General features: G+C 37.0%; 1 protein-coding gene across 1 annotated transcript in view; it reads left to right on the top strand.

The window, feature by feature from the left end:
- The window catches only part of LOC141735545 (protein mono-ADP-ribosyltransferase PARP8-like), a 157,537-nt gene extending 143,430 nt beyond the window's left edge, over positions 1 to 14,107 (top strand). The window contains 5 exon segments of the mRNA XM_074568519.1: positions 1,575 to 1,644; positions 4,424 to 4,500; positions 5,430 to 5,499; positions 7,491 to 7,575; positions 8,581 to 14,107. Coding sequence (XP_074424620.1) covers positions 1,575 to 1,644; positions 4,424 to 4,500; positions 5,430 to 5,499; positions 7,491 to 7,575; positions 8,581 to 8,683 — 405 coding nt within the window. The 3' untranslated portion in view covers positions 8,684 to 14,107.
- Positions 14,108 to 17,520: the final 3,413 nt, after the last annotated feature.

Raw genomic sequence — 17,520 nt, 5'->3', positions numbered from 1 at the left:
TTCCTTGGGAAAGGAATATGAGTGTACTGGCCAGGAGGGAGCTATTGCAAACTTCAGTTTGGTTTCTCAGACTAAATCATCAGGAGACCACTATTGCAGAGCAAAGCAGGCAGTATCAGAGGGACTGGGGAGCTGTAATTCAGAGTATTTTAGCATCGGGGTTTTGACAGCTCTTTCCCCAGAGCTGAGTCCATGATACCATGGAGGATCCTGGGGTGCTGACTAAGGATCAGGGAACAGGAAACACTGAAAAAAGGGAATGGAAATCTCTGCTGTTCCTCTTAGTGGTTTGGGTGTTTTTATTAGCATCTTTGTAAGATACTTTCCCAAGAAAGCAGGATTTACACACCAAAATTCACCAAAGTAAAACTCTTGGTTCATGCTTATTTTTTTGTTCAGGGTTGAGATACTGGGAAGAGGAGGAAACAGTAAAGCCCTGTTTTATACAATTCATGATTTTTAAATCTCTCACACAACTTGGGCATATTCTGAGCCCAGTTCATTCTGCTTACCCCAGTACCAACCAGTCAGGAAAAAATATCTACTCACCAAGGATCCTATACAACATTATAGGATCTAGAGAAGTGAGAGCATGATTGCACATTCCTATGGGAACTCTGGTACATTGCAGAGATGATGTAAATGTCATTGGGTCAGAGGAAAGAAATAAGGGTGAGCATGACTCTGAAGCCCAGTGGTCATATCTACCTCAGTAGGAGATACTCTGGGTTCTCGTTTGTGCACCAACAACTACTTTGTGTGTTTTCTTTAAAAACTTTTCCACCTAAAGAAGTCAGTCCCCAGAGGAGAAGTGAAACCCATACCTCCCTCTTTGCAGACAAGAAAATTACCACAGTGCTAATAAAAAGTGCTCAGTTTTGTTGCTTAGCCCAAGCTCCATGACATGGAGCAGTGATGTTGGTGAAGAGTCTTCCCTTTCCTCTCTTCTTTTCAGACAGCTGGTCGCTTTGTGGCTAAAGCGCAGTCCTGCAGTGATGGGATATGTATGTCCAAATTGGCTCAGACAAAAGCTTGATTGAACCCATTCCTCCAGTACTCAGGCAGAACTAGTGACTGAATTTTTCTATGGCATATGAGCAGTGTTATCACCATCTCATAATTTCTTACCTTAAAGAAAATAAAAGCAGTTGTTGCTGATGATGATTCACAAAGACTGGCTTAGGCTGTGGTTCCTGCCAAGGTTTTGATGCGAGACACATGCTGAGCTTGCTCAGCCTTGTTAAAGCTAAGGTGTATTTGGCCATCTACAGAAGTACCCTCTGTAGGCATCCTACATAGTAATGTTAGATTTAAAAACAGAAAATGCAATTTTATATATAAATCTGATACAAAATTATCTTCAGGCATTTGGACACGGTTTCCAGAATATACAGTATCTTAGATGTATATTCATAGCATGATTTTTTTAAAGAGTTCTTTCAGCACCATTTATTACCAGATAATAAATTAGTGCAGTGGGGCAGATGCTTATCTACATTAGGACCTGTGCCTATCATCATTATTTTTTCCAGATAACCAAATTAATGTTAAACAATCACTCTGCTCTTTTTCAGCTCCATGGTGCAATGTTTGGAAGTGGAATCTACCTTAGTCCATTGTCAAGCATATCATTTGGTTACTCAGGTAGTTGGAGAAATATAGGGGGGTGTCTTAGTCTACTGCTTTTCTTACAAGTCTCACTGTTTACAACACTGTAGTAAATTTTATCTTTGTAGGACAAGATTTAATTTACTTAAAAAAGATAAAATCTAAGTTCCCTTATTAAATACATGACCTCATTTTCCAAGGTACTGAGTATCTCGACACTGTGCTTAAATTAAAGAGTAGCTAATACCGGATTCTGTGTGTAATGGAGCAGGTGTTTAAGAATATTCTCAGGTACCGCCATGTCAGGGTTACATTGAAAGTACAGGACAGTGTGTTTACTTTAGCATGAGAAGGGGAGGGAACATAATTTGTTCCACTAATAAATCCAAAAGTGAGTGATGCAGAGTTTTTCACGTAAGAATAAAATCATAAATAGAAGCACAATAGAAACATGATACACCAATGTGTATATTAAAAAACTTTCATAGAGATTTTAAATAACAGTGACTTTTTCCTTTAGTTATGTTGTATTTACCATTTCATAGAATCATAGAATGGTTAGAGTTGGAAGGGACCTTAAAGATTAACTAGTTCCAACCCTCCTGCCATGGGCAGGGACACCTCCCACTAGACCAGGCTGCTCAAAGCCTCATCCAGCCTGGTCTTGAACACTTACAGGAATGGGGCATCCACAACCTCCCTGGGCAAGCTGTTCCAGTGCCTCACCACCCTCACAATAAAGGATTTCTTCCTATTACCTAATCTAAATCTACTCTCTTTCAGTTTAAAACCATTCCCCTTCGTCCTATCACTACACTCCCTGATAGAGTCCCTCCCCATCTCTCCTGTAGGCCCCCTTTAAGTACTAGAGGGCTGCTATAAGGTCTCCCTGGAGCCTTCTCTTCTCCAGGCTGAACAACTCCAACTCTCTCAGCCTGTTCTCATAGGAGAGGTGCTCCAACCCTCTGATCATCTTCGTGGCCCTCCTCTGGATCTGCTTAAGCAGGTCCATGTCTTCCTTATGCTGTGGTCCCCAGAGTTGGACACAGTACTCCAGGTGGGGCCTCATGAGAGTGGGGTAGAGGGGGAGAATCACCTCCCTCGACCTGCTGGCCATGCTTCTTTTGATGCAGCCCAGTATGCAATTTGCTTTCTGGGCTGCAAGTGCACATTGACAGCTCATATTCAGTTTTTCATCCACTAATACCCCCAAGTCCTTCTCCTCAGGGCTGTTCTCAAGCCATTCTCTGCCCAACCTGTATTTGTGCCTGGGATTGCCCCAACCAACGTGCAGGACCTTACACTTGGCCTTGTTGAACTTCATGGGGTTCGCGTGGGCCCACCTCTCGAGCCTGTCCAGGTCCCTCTGGATGGCATCCCTTCCCTCCAGTGTGTCGACTGCACCACACAGCTTGGTGTCATCAGCAAACTTGCTGAGGGTGCACTCAATCCCTCTGTCCATGTCCCCAACAAAGATGTTTAATGATACCGGTCCCAATACAGACTCCTGAGGGACACCACTCATCACTGGTCTCCACTTGGACATCGAGCCTTTGACCGCAACTCTTTGAGTGTGACCATCCAGCCAATTCTTTATCCATTGAGTGGTCTGTCCATCAAATCCATGTCTCTCCATTTCCTCACATATGAAAGTGTTGGTATAGTTGAATGTGAGTTTCTGTGCATGTAGATAAATTTAATTCTGAGAGGTTTAGTTATGCTTTCTTATTTTCAGTATTTTTAGGTAATGTCACAATTCATTTTAAGAGCTCAGCATTTTTACTAGTATTGAATTTCATATCAGTAATCTCTAAATGCACTTTTAGCTTTTCAGAGATTACACAAGTGTGGAAGCTCTTTAGGACTCACTAAAAGTGCAGGTTGTAGTATCATTATCTAACAAAATGCCCTTCTTTTTGGACAACATTGTGTTGTCAGCTTCAATGTGTTTTTTCTCATCTCTGCCTTTTGTGGTCCCTTCCATCCAGTCTCTTCCAGAAAGGAGGCCTGTATTCCCACGAAGTATATAATAGTTGATGCCAATAAAAACCACGGAGGAGTCCTACACTCCCTGTTACTTCAAAGACTTAAACTTCTCCATAATTCAGCCTGTGTTTGCAAACTGCCAAGAAATATGGGATACTGGAAAAGTAAGGAAGCCTGTAGTAGCAATTTTATATAAACCAACATGAGGAATAGAAGAGAGATGTAAGGCACAAATGTAGGTGTTTAGATTTCTGAGATGGAAATTGGATCAAAGGTAGTTGACAAATAATTTAATACTTTTACCTGTAGATAAATTAATTAAACCAAGGTAGACTTTAAAACTACCTTTAAATAAATTAACTACTCCTAAAAATTATTTAGACTTTTAATAAGTCTAAATAAAGTGTTAAAGATTAATATCTAAAGTTCTTTCTCTCATGATTTTACTGTCCCACCCACTGTAAATCAGACTGTGTTGCTTCAACCTGAATAGGGTCAGTTAAACTCAAGACATGCTGACATGCAACTCTGTTAAGCAACCACCTAAGAGCATTCCTGAGCTGAATTCAGTGGCATTTAAGCTCACGTTTATCTGCTTTTGCACCTGCTTAATGCTAATTTGACTTTTCTAAGGTCTTTGCAACACATGCAGATGTGTTGGTAATTTGCAGGATTAAATCAAAATATTCTATGACAAAGTTAACTAGCTTTTTGACTGCCATGCAAAGGACTGATTCCCACTGTGCTACCTGTTTCATTCTCCATGCTTAACTTTGCTTATGAAGATATTTATATGCCAGGGTATCTTACATGATTTTAATATTCTTAGGGATGAACAAGAAGCAGCAGAAGGTGTCAGCTAAAGATGAACAAGCTTCAGGCAGTAAGGGCAGTAATACATCACAGGTACAGTACATCAACCATCTCTGGAAGATTTATGGGTTTATCTTTGGGAACTTGATAGCTGAAAAGGAGGCTAAGAGTTTTATTTTACTGAATGAAATCAACAACTTCAGAGACTGCAACCATCAAATACAGCCCAACTGCTTTTAGTAACAATTTACAGAGTATACTGCAGGTCCCTCTGCCCTTCTTTTCCAAGTAGTAGCATTTGGAAGAGAAAGAAAACAAAATACAGATTGCATTATGACCCTTAACAAGCCCTTGCATTCTGAGTTCTAGACTTATAGAAGAACGATGCAAAAGGAATTGAGAGTGGTTATTGCTGAAAAATGAATAGCATTTCATTGACAGCAAATCAGTTTTTCTTTTTCATAGTTTTAATGTATTAAACCATTATAATTCTGCTTTATCTAAAGCAAACTCATAGCATTTATGTGTAGGGCTAAATTTTGAGAAAGAAATCTTACATCTGTCTCTATAGTTAACATGTAAAAACTAGAGAATAATTTGGCTTTGGAGAGAGATTGGTATGTAACAGCAGAAGCCCTCAGAAATGAGAAGGCCAGTAAAATATCAGGATAGTGGCCAAAGAATCAATGACCAAATTCACCTTGTAATTATTTTTTTTTCCACTATCAATTTGCTTGTCAGTAACACTCTGATATTTCTAATATTACTAATATTATTAATTCTGTAATAATTAGGAACTTTTCTTTCTGGATAAAGGTGTTCAAATCCCTCCTATGATAATCCAAAAAAATAATATAAATGTTTTTAGAAATTCTATTACATTTAGAAATGTTTTAGAAAGACTGTCTCTATCTTTGTTCATTAATAAACCACTGAAAATAGCAGCCCTCTCCTTTTTGTTACTTTTTCACTCAGTTTGTCTTACTGCACTAATTAAGTTTTCTCATGTTTTTACATCTCAGTCACAGAAGAAAGGACAACAGTCACAATTTTTGCAAAGCCGTAACTTAAAATGCATAGCCTTATGTGAAGGTAAGCTGAAAGCCCTTGAAAAACTGTTTTAGTCATGGACACAGTGTTACTGAGTGTTACTGAGACCTTTAGTTCTAGTATTGATTGTTTTTAGGTAAGAGACTACTGGTAGGTGTACGAGTACTTGCTTACTAGCTGACCATTATATTTAATTTCAGAATGTTTCCCTCTTCAAACAAAACCTGTAACACATGCTGAATTTTCATTAAATAGTCATATGCATATAGCGACTGATCATCTGGTCTGTCTTTCAAATGTGATCATGTTCCTAAGCCATCAGTATAACCCAAGTCATGGTCTTTATTTGAAATAGTGACTTCTTGCAAGCTCTTGACAAATGCATTAAACACCTACAAGTCAGAAAAAAACAGCTTTCCTAGTGAATTTCCAAATAATTTTTCACTTCTCAGGCAAATATACTGTTCGTCTGGCAACCAGTCTGTTCTCTCTGATGGCTTCAGAAATTTTGTGAAGTTAAAATCCAGTGCATGAGAGTATGGTCATTCTTGAAAGACTTGGCTATTCTTTTAATAACTAATGAAACCTCATCAGTTTTTGAGAACAACGAATTATGAAATTTGAATAAGAATTGTACCAGTAATTGGTAATTAATCTCATTGGCCAAACAAAAATAAATTATATTAAACTCAGTTTGCCCTCTGTTTTGAGCATTTGTTTATTTTTAAAAGTAAAAATTCAGACAGATGGTAGAAAAGATGTTATTTCAAAAAGAAAGCTTTAAGCTTTATATGCTACTTTTTAATATATATATTTTGAGAATGTTCAAATGAAATGTTTAATATGATTAAGGAGATGTCAGTCAACATGAAAATGAAATTTGATCTGTACAGAAAAATACATAAGTTTAGTTCTAAAACTTTCAGAAGAAGATATGAAATGAATCTAGAGTTTACTAAAATTTACTTGGCCTTTAATGCCTGAAGTTTCTAAATATATATTACATCTTTCCCAAGGACTTTTTCATTTATGTCATTCTTTCCTCATGTTTATTAATGGATTATGGATTTTATAAAGGTGAATTTTAAATATTTGGTAAAATATATTTTACATCATTCATATTCACTTAATTTTTCTGTGAAAAGAAGTGTTTTGGGGAGGTGGTTAATATATTAATTACAAGAGAAAAATGTTTGTTAAAAATTACAATTCATGGAAGAAATAGTATAAAAATTGAATATCACAGAATCACAGAATGATAGGGGTTGGAAGGGACCTTCAGAGATCATCTAGTCCAACCCCCCTGCCAAAGCAGGTTCACCTAGAGCAGGCTGAACAGGAACACATCCAGGTGGGAATATGCATTTATTCATGGTAGTGTTTAAATGCATTAATAGAAATCTTTTCAAATACAGATTGATAGTAAATATTCTACCTAGGAATAAAAAGGTTTCTTTCCTGTGTTGTCCTAATTCTGTCTGTAAATAACCTATCATCAAATACATTGCTGTTTTCTAAACGTTGAGCAAGTTTTGGCAAGCTTTGTGATCCCCTTGAGTCATAATTGCTGTGCTAATTTTTTAAAAAATATTTGGTAGTATTGCAAATCCCAAATTTGTGGTATCTCAGTTTCAGGCTTTATCTTTCACATCTTATTTTTAGCTAGGCCATCATCAAACACAGATATCTCTGTTCCAAAGGCTGATTAGTTGACTCAGATACTCCTTAACAGCCCTATGGCCATTTAAAACCAGTTTTTAATAAATATACTTTTTCATTTTTCATTCCAATTAAGAACTGGCTCCCATACATCTGTGTTTTCTGGAAAATATAACATATTTTGGAAACAAGAATCAAGTTCATCTCCCTGTTTGTACTAGCAGCCAACTTGGAGTTACGCCATGCCACAGACATGCATTGGAAAACTACACATTCCCAGAAGACTATTTAAGGTGTTTAAAAAAGCAAATCTTTTAAAACAATATTTTCCAGGCATTTTTTCATCACTATGAAATTTATTCTTTCCCTGATAGTGATAACTTCATCTGATCTGCACAAACATGGAGAGATATGGGTAGTTCCCAATACGGATCACGTGTGTACAAGATTTTTCTTTGTGTGAGTACAAAGCTTCTTTTAACATTCAACATCTGTCCATTCTAGGTCTTTTTCCCCATGTTCTCTCAAATAGTTGTAAATGAAGTAGATAAAAGATGTTTCTTCCTAATTCTTTAAAGTATCACTTCATTTTTTATTTATCTCTGTACTTACTTTTGTTAGGAAATGTATATATGTTAGTGACAAAGGTTTAGTAGATGTTTAGTTATAGAATAAATGAACAGAGAGTTACTGATTTTTCACACTCTATAGCATTACCTCATGTTACAGTAAGTCTATCCATGTATCATAAAATATCTCTTCTCTTCAGGTGTATGTTTTAAAGCTGAGGAATTCATTAAAGGCTTCCTGCCTATGATGTGAGCATTTCCCCTCTGACCTATGACTTGTAATTATGCATCAGCATAGATTTCAGCCCTGCAAAGAGAGTCATGCAGACCAGTGGAGGAGCACACTGACTTCAGATTGACCAGCACTGGGGGTTTCAGTGATCAGGATTGCTTTATCCATGCAAACCTTTTATGCAGGCGAGTTCTCATAAGGAGAAAAACCCTGAGGTTGTTGTGGTGTCACCACTAAGTGAAGGCCCACTTGTGACAGGAGTTTGGGTACCGCAGGCATTGCAGTACACTGTGCATGCTTTGGCACCAGCCTCACATAGGGTGGTCTGGGAGCAGCTGCTGAAACAGAAATAGCCCTTTCCTTTATACCTCCAGCAAGAGGGAAGCTGCTAATGTGCCTTGGTGGGCCAGGTGCCAACAGAAGTCCCCTTTGGGTCCTAGTGGGTTATTCAACCTCAGGGTTTCAATGACAATGGCAGTCCTACCACCCTTCACTCTCTATAGAGAGTTTAGGATCTGCATATAACAGTGAAGTGCAGCAGAGCATTTTAATAGGAAACATGTTAACATATAGAATAAACACTCTTAATTATTGAACTTTGCACGTATTTAGGTAGTTTAATAAAACACTAATTTGATTTTATTTTCTGTACTCTTTTTTTAGTTATGAAGATGGTCAAGTGGGTGATACAAGTATAAATACACAGGAACCAGGCATTCATAAAGAGATTCTTCGAGTCATTGGCAATCAAACTGCTACTGGTTAAAAGGACCACTCTTATTTAATTGATGTGATTTGGAAGACTTCCTCTGTTTCAGAGCTGGATTTTGAACTGAAGAAGATGCAAAAAACTAATTTATTATTATTATTCTAAGCAAATTAACCCTTTGAATACTTACTGTTTTCTTACTTAGTATTTCTTATCTCATCAAAATACCTGAGATGGTATGAATTAGCAACTGTAGGGGTGCAAAGTCTATTAATATACTACAACTAATAATAATTAAACAGGCATTTGAGTTGCTCACAATAAACAGACTTTAAAAAGGAGTTTTGTGCTTATATTTTTATATTAAACTTCAATTGGAGGTTTTAGTACTGTATACTGTTATTTTAAATTTAGAATAACTTAATTATAATCAAGAGAGAAGATTTTATAGCAGAGCACCTGTATTATGCAGGATACTTTGTAATAAGTATTCTGTATTTAAACACAATAAATAAAAGGTTGTATAGAACATGTCAAATTAAAGAGATTGGTTACCTGCAGCTATCTTTAATTATTTTACACAGATGCAGCTAGGATTTAGAGTCAAAGGTTAAAATGACAATACATTTTTGATTTAATGAGTGAAACAAAGCAAAAAGTAATGACTCTGATGGTGTATGTTTAGTTTTCTTTATCTTCTCTGGAAACACCGTCTTATCCATTAAGTAGCTCGGTTGCATTTTTTAATTATACAAGCCTAGGAAACACCTGGAAATCTTGAAGTTAACTTCTGTTTTACAGATTTGCTTTTTATATACTAGATTTTGCAGTTTCTTTAGATCAACAAGGTTCTTTAATGTTTTCATCTTAACTTCAGTGAGACTGCTCTGTGGTTAAATTTAGCCACATATTTAAAACTACCTGCTGAATTAGGGCTTTTACATGATTGAGTTGATTGTTCATACATCAGAAAATACAAACAAATGCAAAATTTTACTGATTTTTCTCTTGGTGAAATATTTTTATTAATTTATTCTTCAGGGAAAACAAATCAAATAAAATCTTTCTGTCCTTTAAACTAACAACTGTTTTTTCCAAGTGAGCACGATGGCAACACCAGCCTCTAAGGCATAAATCGCACCCTTAAATATGGAGAGCAGTTCAACTTACACATCTGTGTAATTATTACAGGCCACCTCAGAAAGCAAAAATAGACTGAATCGTCTATTATGTTATTTTCATAATAAAGATACTGAAGAGCCAAAAAACAGCACAACAGAGCACAGGCCAGTGTTTGTTTCTTTTAAACAGAACTGCATTAGATATGCAGTAATGGGTGATTCCTTCTTTCTGCATTCCCTTATTCCTTGCTGTAATTGAAGTGCCCTGCAAGTAAAATAGTGTTATTTGGCCTAGGAGCACATACTTTGAGATGTATTTTAGCATTCCAGACTTATTTGCTGGGGACCTCAGTTTTTCTGGGTTCACATCCAGACTTGTAAACCCAATCCTGTTTGCAAATCCCCATTTTGCTATTGAATTTGTCTTGACTTTCACAGCCATTTGGTGGACCCCTAACTTGAGTACCACTACTCTAATTGTTATCTTTTGTGTTGGGACACAGGTTAACTTCTTGAAACAAAGAGAATTCCTGAAATTTATCTATCTACGTAAGGACTGCCTTAGGTTGTGTAACTGCACAAAATCAGCATAATTCAGAAGTGGAGTTGAAACCCTGGAATAACCATCTCTACATAATTTGTCCTGCCATATGTGTCTGAATCACTATGTTTTGCAGAACAGAAACTAGGAAGCAAGTCCACAAAGATATCCTACATTAACCCTGGGCTGATAGTCCACCACTCTGGGAGGCTTCCTCAAAAATCTAGGAGAAAAGAAAGATGACCATGAGTGAACTGGAGAATCCAAGTAAGCAGTCATCTTCTCTGTCCCCTCAAGCTGCAGCAGGGTCACAAGTGAGCACCTTGAAGGAAGAAACCTGGAATGTAGCTATGGCAGTGAGTCAGCCTTGGTTTGCACAGTAGTGTCATGATATTGGCCATGCATGGTGCCATCGTAAATACAGCCACTGGAAAGAGGAGGGAAAAGACATCTCTGGCAAATTTTAAGACTGCTCCAAGGATTGATTTAAATGGATGAGCAGAAGGAAGGGACAGCATGGAGGAAAGGAGGGCTCTGAGGTATACAGGGAGGCCTTGCTGTTGTAAGGTGCTCACTTCAGGTCCCGCCTGGTGCATAGCAGGAAAAGGGACTGGGAGAACAAAGCTGCAGCGTGGGGAGAGCACAGCACATGAGCAGCACCATGCCTGGGACAGATGGGCCACCTGGGGAGGTGTTACAGTGTAAGGAACAGTGCAAGGACACAAGCTCAGTGTTACACAGAGACAGGAATGGAATTAAATCAAAATTCACTTGCTACACAGGTGTTATATTATCTGCAGGTGAACATGAGTCTTCAGATCGTTCCTTTAACAAAGTATTAGTTCTCATCATTTTTAAAAGATGAAGGGAAAGAGGGAGGTTCTTTGGGGGTCTGTTACTCAAAAATAAATAGCCCTTCTGTAGCAAACTTCAAAATTGAAGCAAAGACTTTATCACCAAGATCTGGAATGAAAAAGCCCAAGGAAAATATTTTCTTTGAAGGATTTTTCCCTAGTGGTTTTATCCAAGGGTGGATGTTGCATATTGCCAAATTCTTCCAAATACTTATATTTGCATGGATTCTAGGGGATGAAAAATAAAAATCCAGGCTCATCTGAGCAAAGGCCCTGTGTTATCTGTAAAGCCTTTGTATTTCCCTTCCTCTGTTATCATGCACATATTGGTGATAGAGCAATCTTTATAACTCCTGCAGTAAAGATGCAGGCTTTTCACAAACAACATTTAATCACAGAGAGAAAAGAGACCCCCAGACTCTGCTACCTTTCTTGGTAGAGATCTCCATGAAGCCATAGCTATCTAGCTGTGACCATGTTCAGCATGGAGCAACCAAAAGAATTCTTGGGAAAGAACTTTCTAACTTCTTCCTACATCCCACAACAAATTACGAGCCCTCAAATGGGGAAGATTTGACAGAAAAATTATGTTAATACCTTAATATTGTACCCTAATTATAAATTACAATATTTATATTTCTATAAGTATTTTAAACATTGAGACAAGAATAACATAAGATGATTTTAAACCTTTCTTGAAATTCAGGCAGATATTTAGCATTCAAGGGATTAAGAAATTTGAATTATCTTCTATGTTATGAATCAGCATAGCTCTATTTTCTTCAGCAGTGCTACACTGCTTTGTTCACTTGAGTCTTTGGCTCTGTATTACTTACCATAAAATCGCCAGTTTGTGTAATATTCTGCTTAATATTTTACAGGAACTAGTCAATGACACCGGAATTGATTATGCTTGTATTTTTCTCTAAAGCCCTTGAAAAAACGTTATTGATGCTGTATAATTTTAATATTATAGCTGTTGGTACTAAAAATGCATCTGATGAATAATGCTAAGATTATGCTTTTGTTAATACAAATATAAGATCACTCCAAATGAAGACTGTTTAGATCAATTATATTTTGCTTACAAAACACTTCCTACTGTGGAAATAATTAGCATACTTCCAACATGGATGAGTACAAAGCGCAAAAAAAAAGGGACAAATGAATGAAGAGATTAATGATAAAAAGAAACACTGAAAAAACAACCTAAACAATCTAGTTACTTCAGCATTATATTAATTTAGATGGATTTCTTCTTGGCTCTAGAAAATGTAAGTCAAATACAAAGAATACTTGTTGTGACTGGCAGGGAAGTAACTCTACAGGAGCAAAAGCACTCTGTAATCTTAGCATTTTCACAACATATAGGTTTTGGGTCTGATCCTGCATTATGCTGAACACCCATCGGAGGTGCTGAGGGTTAGGCCCTTGAACAAACATTAAGTGTTTTTTGTACTAGTCATTCCTCATTCTCATGGTAAGTTTTTTAAAAGTCTGAGGCAAAGGCCCATTGCAGATGCGATCAGCGTGCAGACGCCTGCACATTGCCTGGCCTGTATGCCTGGGCGGCATCTAGCAGGACTGAGCTTCTTGGCTGCGTGAGGGTGGGACTGGCAGCTGTGGTGGTGAAGGTGAGGGGTAGAAGGAGCTAGGAGGGCCCTGGCAAACAGGGCTGAGCCTTGCCACACTCCTGGAGGTACCACACAGCCCCTCTGCCAACTGTTGCCACTGCGGGCAGCATGCCAGGAGCACTGCAATGCTCCATTTGTCTCTTGGGGCACTTAGGGTTCTGTGATGCTTTATTTTCAAGACTGAGGTGTTTGGTGTCCTGCAGAATTTCTTCATAACAAACACTCATTCAATGTGAAAGATGAGCCTTTAGTCAAAAGGCTAAACTAAGCAAGATTTTGTTTGGAGAGCAGTTAAAATACGTGTAGGGCTGAAAGTTGTTCAAAAAGTATCTTGAGTCTAGTCAGACAGGGCTGTAATAATAATCAAGTTTGTTCCTTAAAGCACTCAGGAGTGGAGGGAAACTTGTGCTTCAGAATGAGATAAATAAAAATGGGAAGATTTACTTGAAACAAAGCAGTGTCCTGCAAGCACAGTGTCATATAAAATGTGCAAGAATGTCACCAGTAGTTTGAATTTCCAGATTTGGTTTTGGAAACTTTAGGTCTGAAAGTGCTGAGCTCCTTTGTCTTTCCTCGGATGGTAGTTTCTTACTCTGCTCACGGGCTGAAGCAACAGCCACAGACAAGAGCAGATGGAGTAAAATACATTGAGATGCTGTTTCATGTGACAAACATAATATTTGATTGTGTGCTCCTGTTAAGTTTTTGTCTGCCATGGAATGGCTATGATGTAAATTACTACCCATTGCACTTTGCATTGGGATTTTGTATACAGTATGACATACTAGGCATAAGACTTTTGTAAGGAAAAAACAACAATTCAAGTAGTTTTTAGATGAACATATCTAGCGTGTGAAAACCCTATTGAAGAATAGATTACATTAAACATTTACCAGCAAGTCAGTAAAAATAGTCCTTATACACAGACATTCAATATAATTTAATGTTCTAAAGATAATTTTTTAATTTACCCAGTATGTATTGTATCTTTGAATTTTAAGAAGCAACCATTCCTTTATGTAAACATAAAATATACCTATGTTTCTTTTAACTCTACAGCCTTTTTTTCTCCAAATAAATTTATTAAAATTTTGTGCACAAGACAGTACTGCAGCCTGCTATTTAGCCTATGGTGCCTTAGAGTTACAAATATTTAACAAAATATACGTAATATAAATACTGCCAGAAGATCACCAAGGCCAAATATTTTCTCAATTCACTTTTTACTGTACTTGCTTTCTATTGCTATTTAAGCCTCTTTTATCCAGCTTTGTAACAGTTATAACATTGTAGCCAATGTAAATGTTTACTTTCAATAAATCAGAATTTGTTCAACAAATACTGTGCATTTGGGCAGTATTTTGAGAACTCTGTTCGAAGGTATAACAATCATCTAAGAATTAAACTGAGTCTGAAGCAGTTTCTTGACTTTTGCTAATCTCAACAACATCTAAAGGTTATGCCATGCTTTTACACATATTATTAGAGTAAAATTTTTCTGCAGTGGTCTTTTTAAAAACACTTAGATGAACCGTAAAACTAGCTTTCCATGCTGTTCTTATCTAAATGGGTTACACAACTAGTTCAGAATAGAGATACTTGGATTAAAGCAGTATTTTGCATGTACAGTATAATATAAAATGCATAAGAATATTTCAAGATACATTTTATAATTGCTTTTAAAGAAGAAGTCCTCTGTCTTTCTTTTTCTGTAGAGGTGGTTTTGTCATGAAAACACAGCAAATATATGAAGAACTATGTCATACTTTAATATGGTATGCACATCTGCAGCTCATAAAATATGCAGACATTTCTGGGACTGGTTATTAATTCAGTGAGTATACTATGCTTTTCATTGCCTATGAGCTCATTTTAATTATATGGGTGGATATTAACTTGTATCTTTTGAAAGTTAGCTTTTGCTTTGTTAAATTTATTATTTTGTTTATTGTAGATTTTGGATTGCGAAAGTTAAAGTTTATAGTTATAGTTAAAGTTTATAGTTAATAATAGTTAAATATATAGCTAATAATAGTTAAACTATTATTTTGAATGATGATAAGTATTTTACACAAATATAGCTATGGGAGAGAGGAAAAAATACATTGTTGCTACCCTAAATGACTGATAATTTGCCTTTGATTGGAGTCTACAGGCTGGAGCTTGAATTCTATAATGGAAGAGATATTCCGTATTTTGGGGATCTTAAGGTTGGAAGAAACCTTAAGCTTGCAAGCCAAGAGTTGAATCAGTGGTGAAATCTCAGACTCCACTAAAATCAGTACTTACAGATAGCAGGAGGGTCAGGATTCATACCAGCTTTGGCTTAACTGCTACTCCATTTCCAAGCTGCTGTATCGCAAGCTCTCAATATGCATCAATAGTATGTGCAATATGCATATTGTATTCACCTGTTGAAAAGTTCAATGTGGGACTCAAGAGATTAATAATCCAAATGTTAATTGACAGCAGTACAAAATTATTGCAATGGAAAAGAGATGCTTTCAAATGCACACATTGCCTTTTTGACAGGAGGAAGAACAGAAAATCTGCTAATATCTTATGGCCATTGGAAAGAGTACATGCTATATTCATTAAACTGTGTTTGCACACTTGGCCGACTTCTTTTTTGCAAATTACTGTGCAGTGCAGATTGCAGCAAATAATTTTGCACAAGTCACACAGCTGAGGCCCCCTCCAAGACAAATTTGTCCACCTGAAATACAGGGAGGCTGCTTAAATAGAGCTGCAGTAAATGAATGAAGCCAATAAGCTGAGGGCCTCAACTTTGCTATGCCCCAGATCTCACCACAGTGCAAGCTCTTTAGTTACTACAGAGAAGAAATCTTACGGAATATAACAAAGGCTTACTTTAGGGCTCAGTGCCTTGCAAAAGCCTAGTGTCAAAACAGGCGAAAAAGAGGAACAGCATGTGAAAAAAAAAGCACAGTAGATTTTTAAATTGGCATTTTTTATTAGCCCACATAATATCTCCCTCAGGATGATTTTCTTAAATGTGGGAAACATTTTCCATTCATGTTTGAAGGAGAGAAGTGTAATTCAACACAAGGAAATTGAAGCCTCTGAACAGGGCATAAGACCCTTTTAGTAGCGGCACTGAATGTAGCAAGCTCCTGTGCAAAGGCATCAGCTATTGGATTTCAGACAGAAAACTGGCATTTTGCAAAATGCTGAAGCAGTGGGAATAACACTAGCAGCAGGAAGAGAGACTGCTGCAGAAGCAAGAGCGGCACAAGTCTCAAGAGATCATGTCTGGAAAAAAATACAGGAACTCCTGGTTTAAGGAGCTTTCAACAAAAGCCAGAGCTTATCATCAGCAAAGCAATTCTAATTTGTAATTTTTAAAAAAAAGCTTTCTGTTGTTTGGGAGAAATGAGGAAAAAAATGTTAGTTTTCTTCAACCTGCTGTCCTGTAGCTGTATAGTTCAGTCTAATAGCATGCTTGGGGCAATATCCCACTGTACTTGCATGTAGCAGGCTTACTTACAGCAATAGCGACTTTCTTATAGATCTTGGGCAGAATGAATAATGGCTCAGTTAGTTGTCATTTCCTTGGAGCCTGTCTCATATTTTATTTACATATTCTGACAGGTAAAACAGTCCAGAAAGGGAATAGGTGGCTGATATTTTCGTTGCTGGTTTTCAACTCTGATAGGATTATTCTTCCCATGTGAGCTGTTGAACAAACAATTTTTCTGACTGTTTAAGAAAAAAATCTTGTTCCCTCCTTCTCTCCTAGACAAATAGCTTGGGGTTTGGAAGGATCTCAGCCACAATCATCTACCAAGTTTAATTCAGTATGAAGAATTTTGAGGATAAGAGGAGTCAGAGACCAAGCTAATTTAAATATATATTTAAATGTAAATATGTGTATATATATTTAAATTTAAACATATTTGCATCTATATATTAATGTAAATAAAAATAGTTCTATTGACTCAAAACTAAGGATCAGGATATCACTAACACTTTGACAAATGCAGTATATTACAAATACAGAGTTTTTAACAACTGCCCTACTGTGATAGCTTTTGGTAGATCTGATTTGCGATTTTTTTGGCAACAACATGTTTTGCTAGAGGCTTTTAAATTCTTGTCCATGGGGAATTTCAAAGGGCCAGTCATGCATCCTCTGTATGTGTTACTGCATAGCTGGCATGTTGCTCTTCATGCGATATTCCATCTGCATGAAATTGTATTATTCCACTATTTGCCTCTTTATTATCTTCTGCAAATTTAGATTTCATACTTGCCATGCTAATCAGTAGGACATAAATATCAAAAAGTTCAAATCTGTTCTGCGCTTGCTGAGCTGCTCCTACTTGTAACATGTTTTTTTTTCTCCTTGAAAAGTATCTTGATTTATGGTTATTGTTTGTGAAGGAAACACCAAGGTCTCCCTTACTACCTTATCTTTTAGTATCACCCTTTCTTCAGGGTCCTTCAGATACTGTATGCTTTGGACCTTTGTACTGTTTTATTCAGCCACATCTCTTAGTGCCAGTAGCATTTAGCCCATTTTATGCCCCAGTTACAAAGGTCCTTCGGTGGCTGCTAAACAACTTGCTGGCACTTCTCTCTCTCTGACAGGCTGGCTTATCTTTTCTGTCTTTTTTTTTCTTTTTTTCTTTTTTTCTTTTTTTCTTTTTTCTTTTTTTTTCTTTTTTTTTTTAAGCCTCCAGGAGTCTCTTCCACTACCAAAAAGTTATATGAAGAGAGGACT

This window comes from Larus michahellis, chromosome W, assembly GCF_964199755.1.
Source record: "Larus michahellis chromosome W, bLarMic1.1, whole genome shotgun sequence".
Lineage (NCBI taxonomy): Eukaryota > Metazoa > Chordata > Aves > Charadriiformes > Laridae > Larus > Larus michahellis.
The sequence above is the reverse complement of the archived record's forward strand: the minus strand, read 5'-3'. Positions and strand labels throughout refer to the sequence as shown.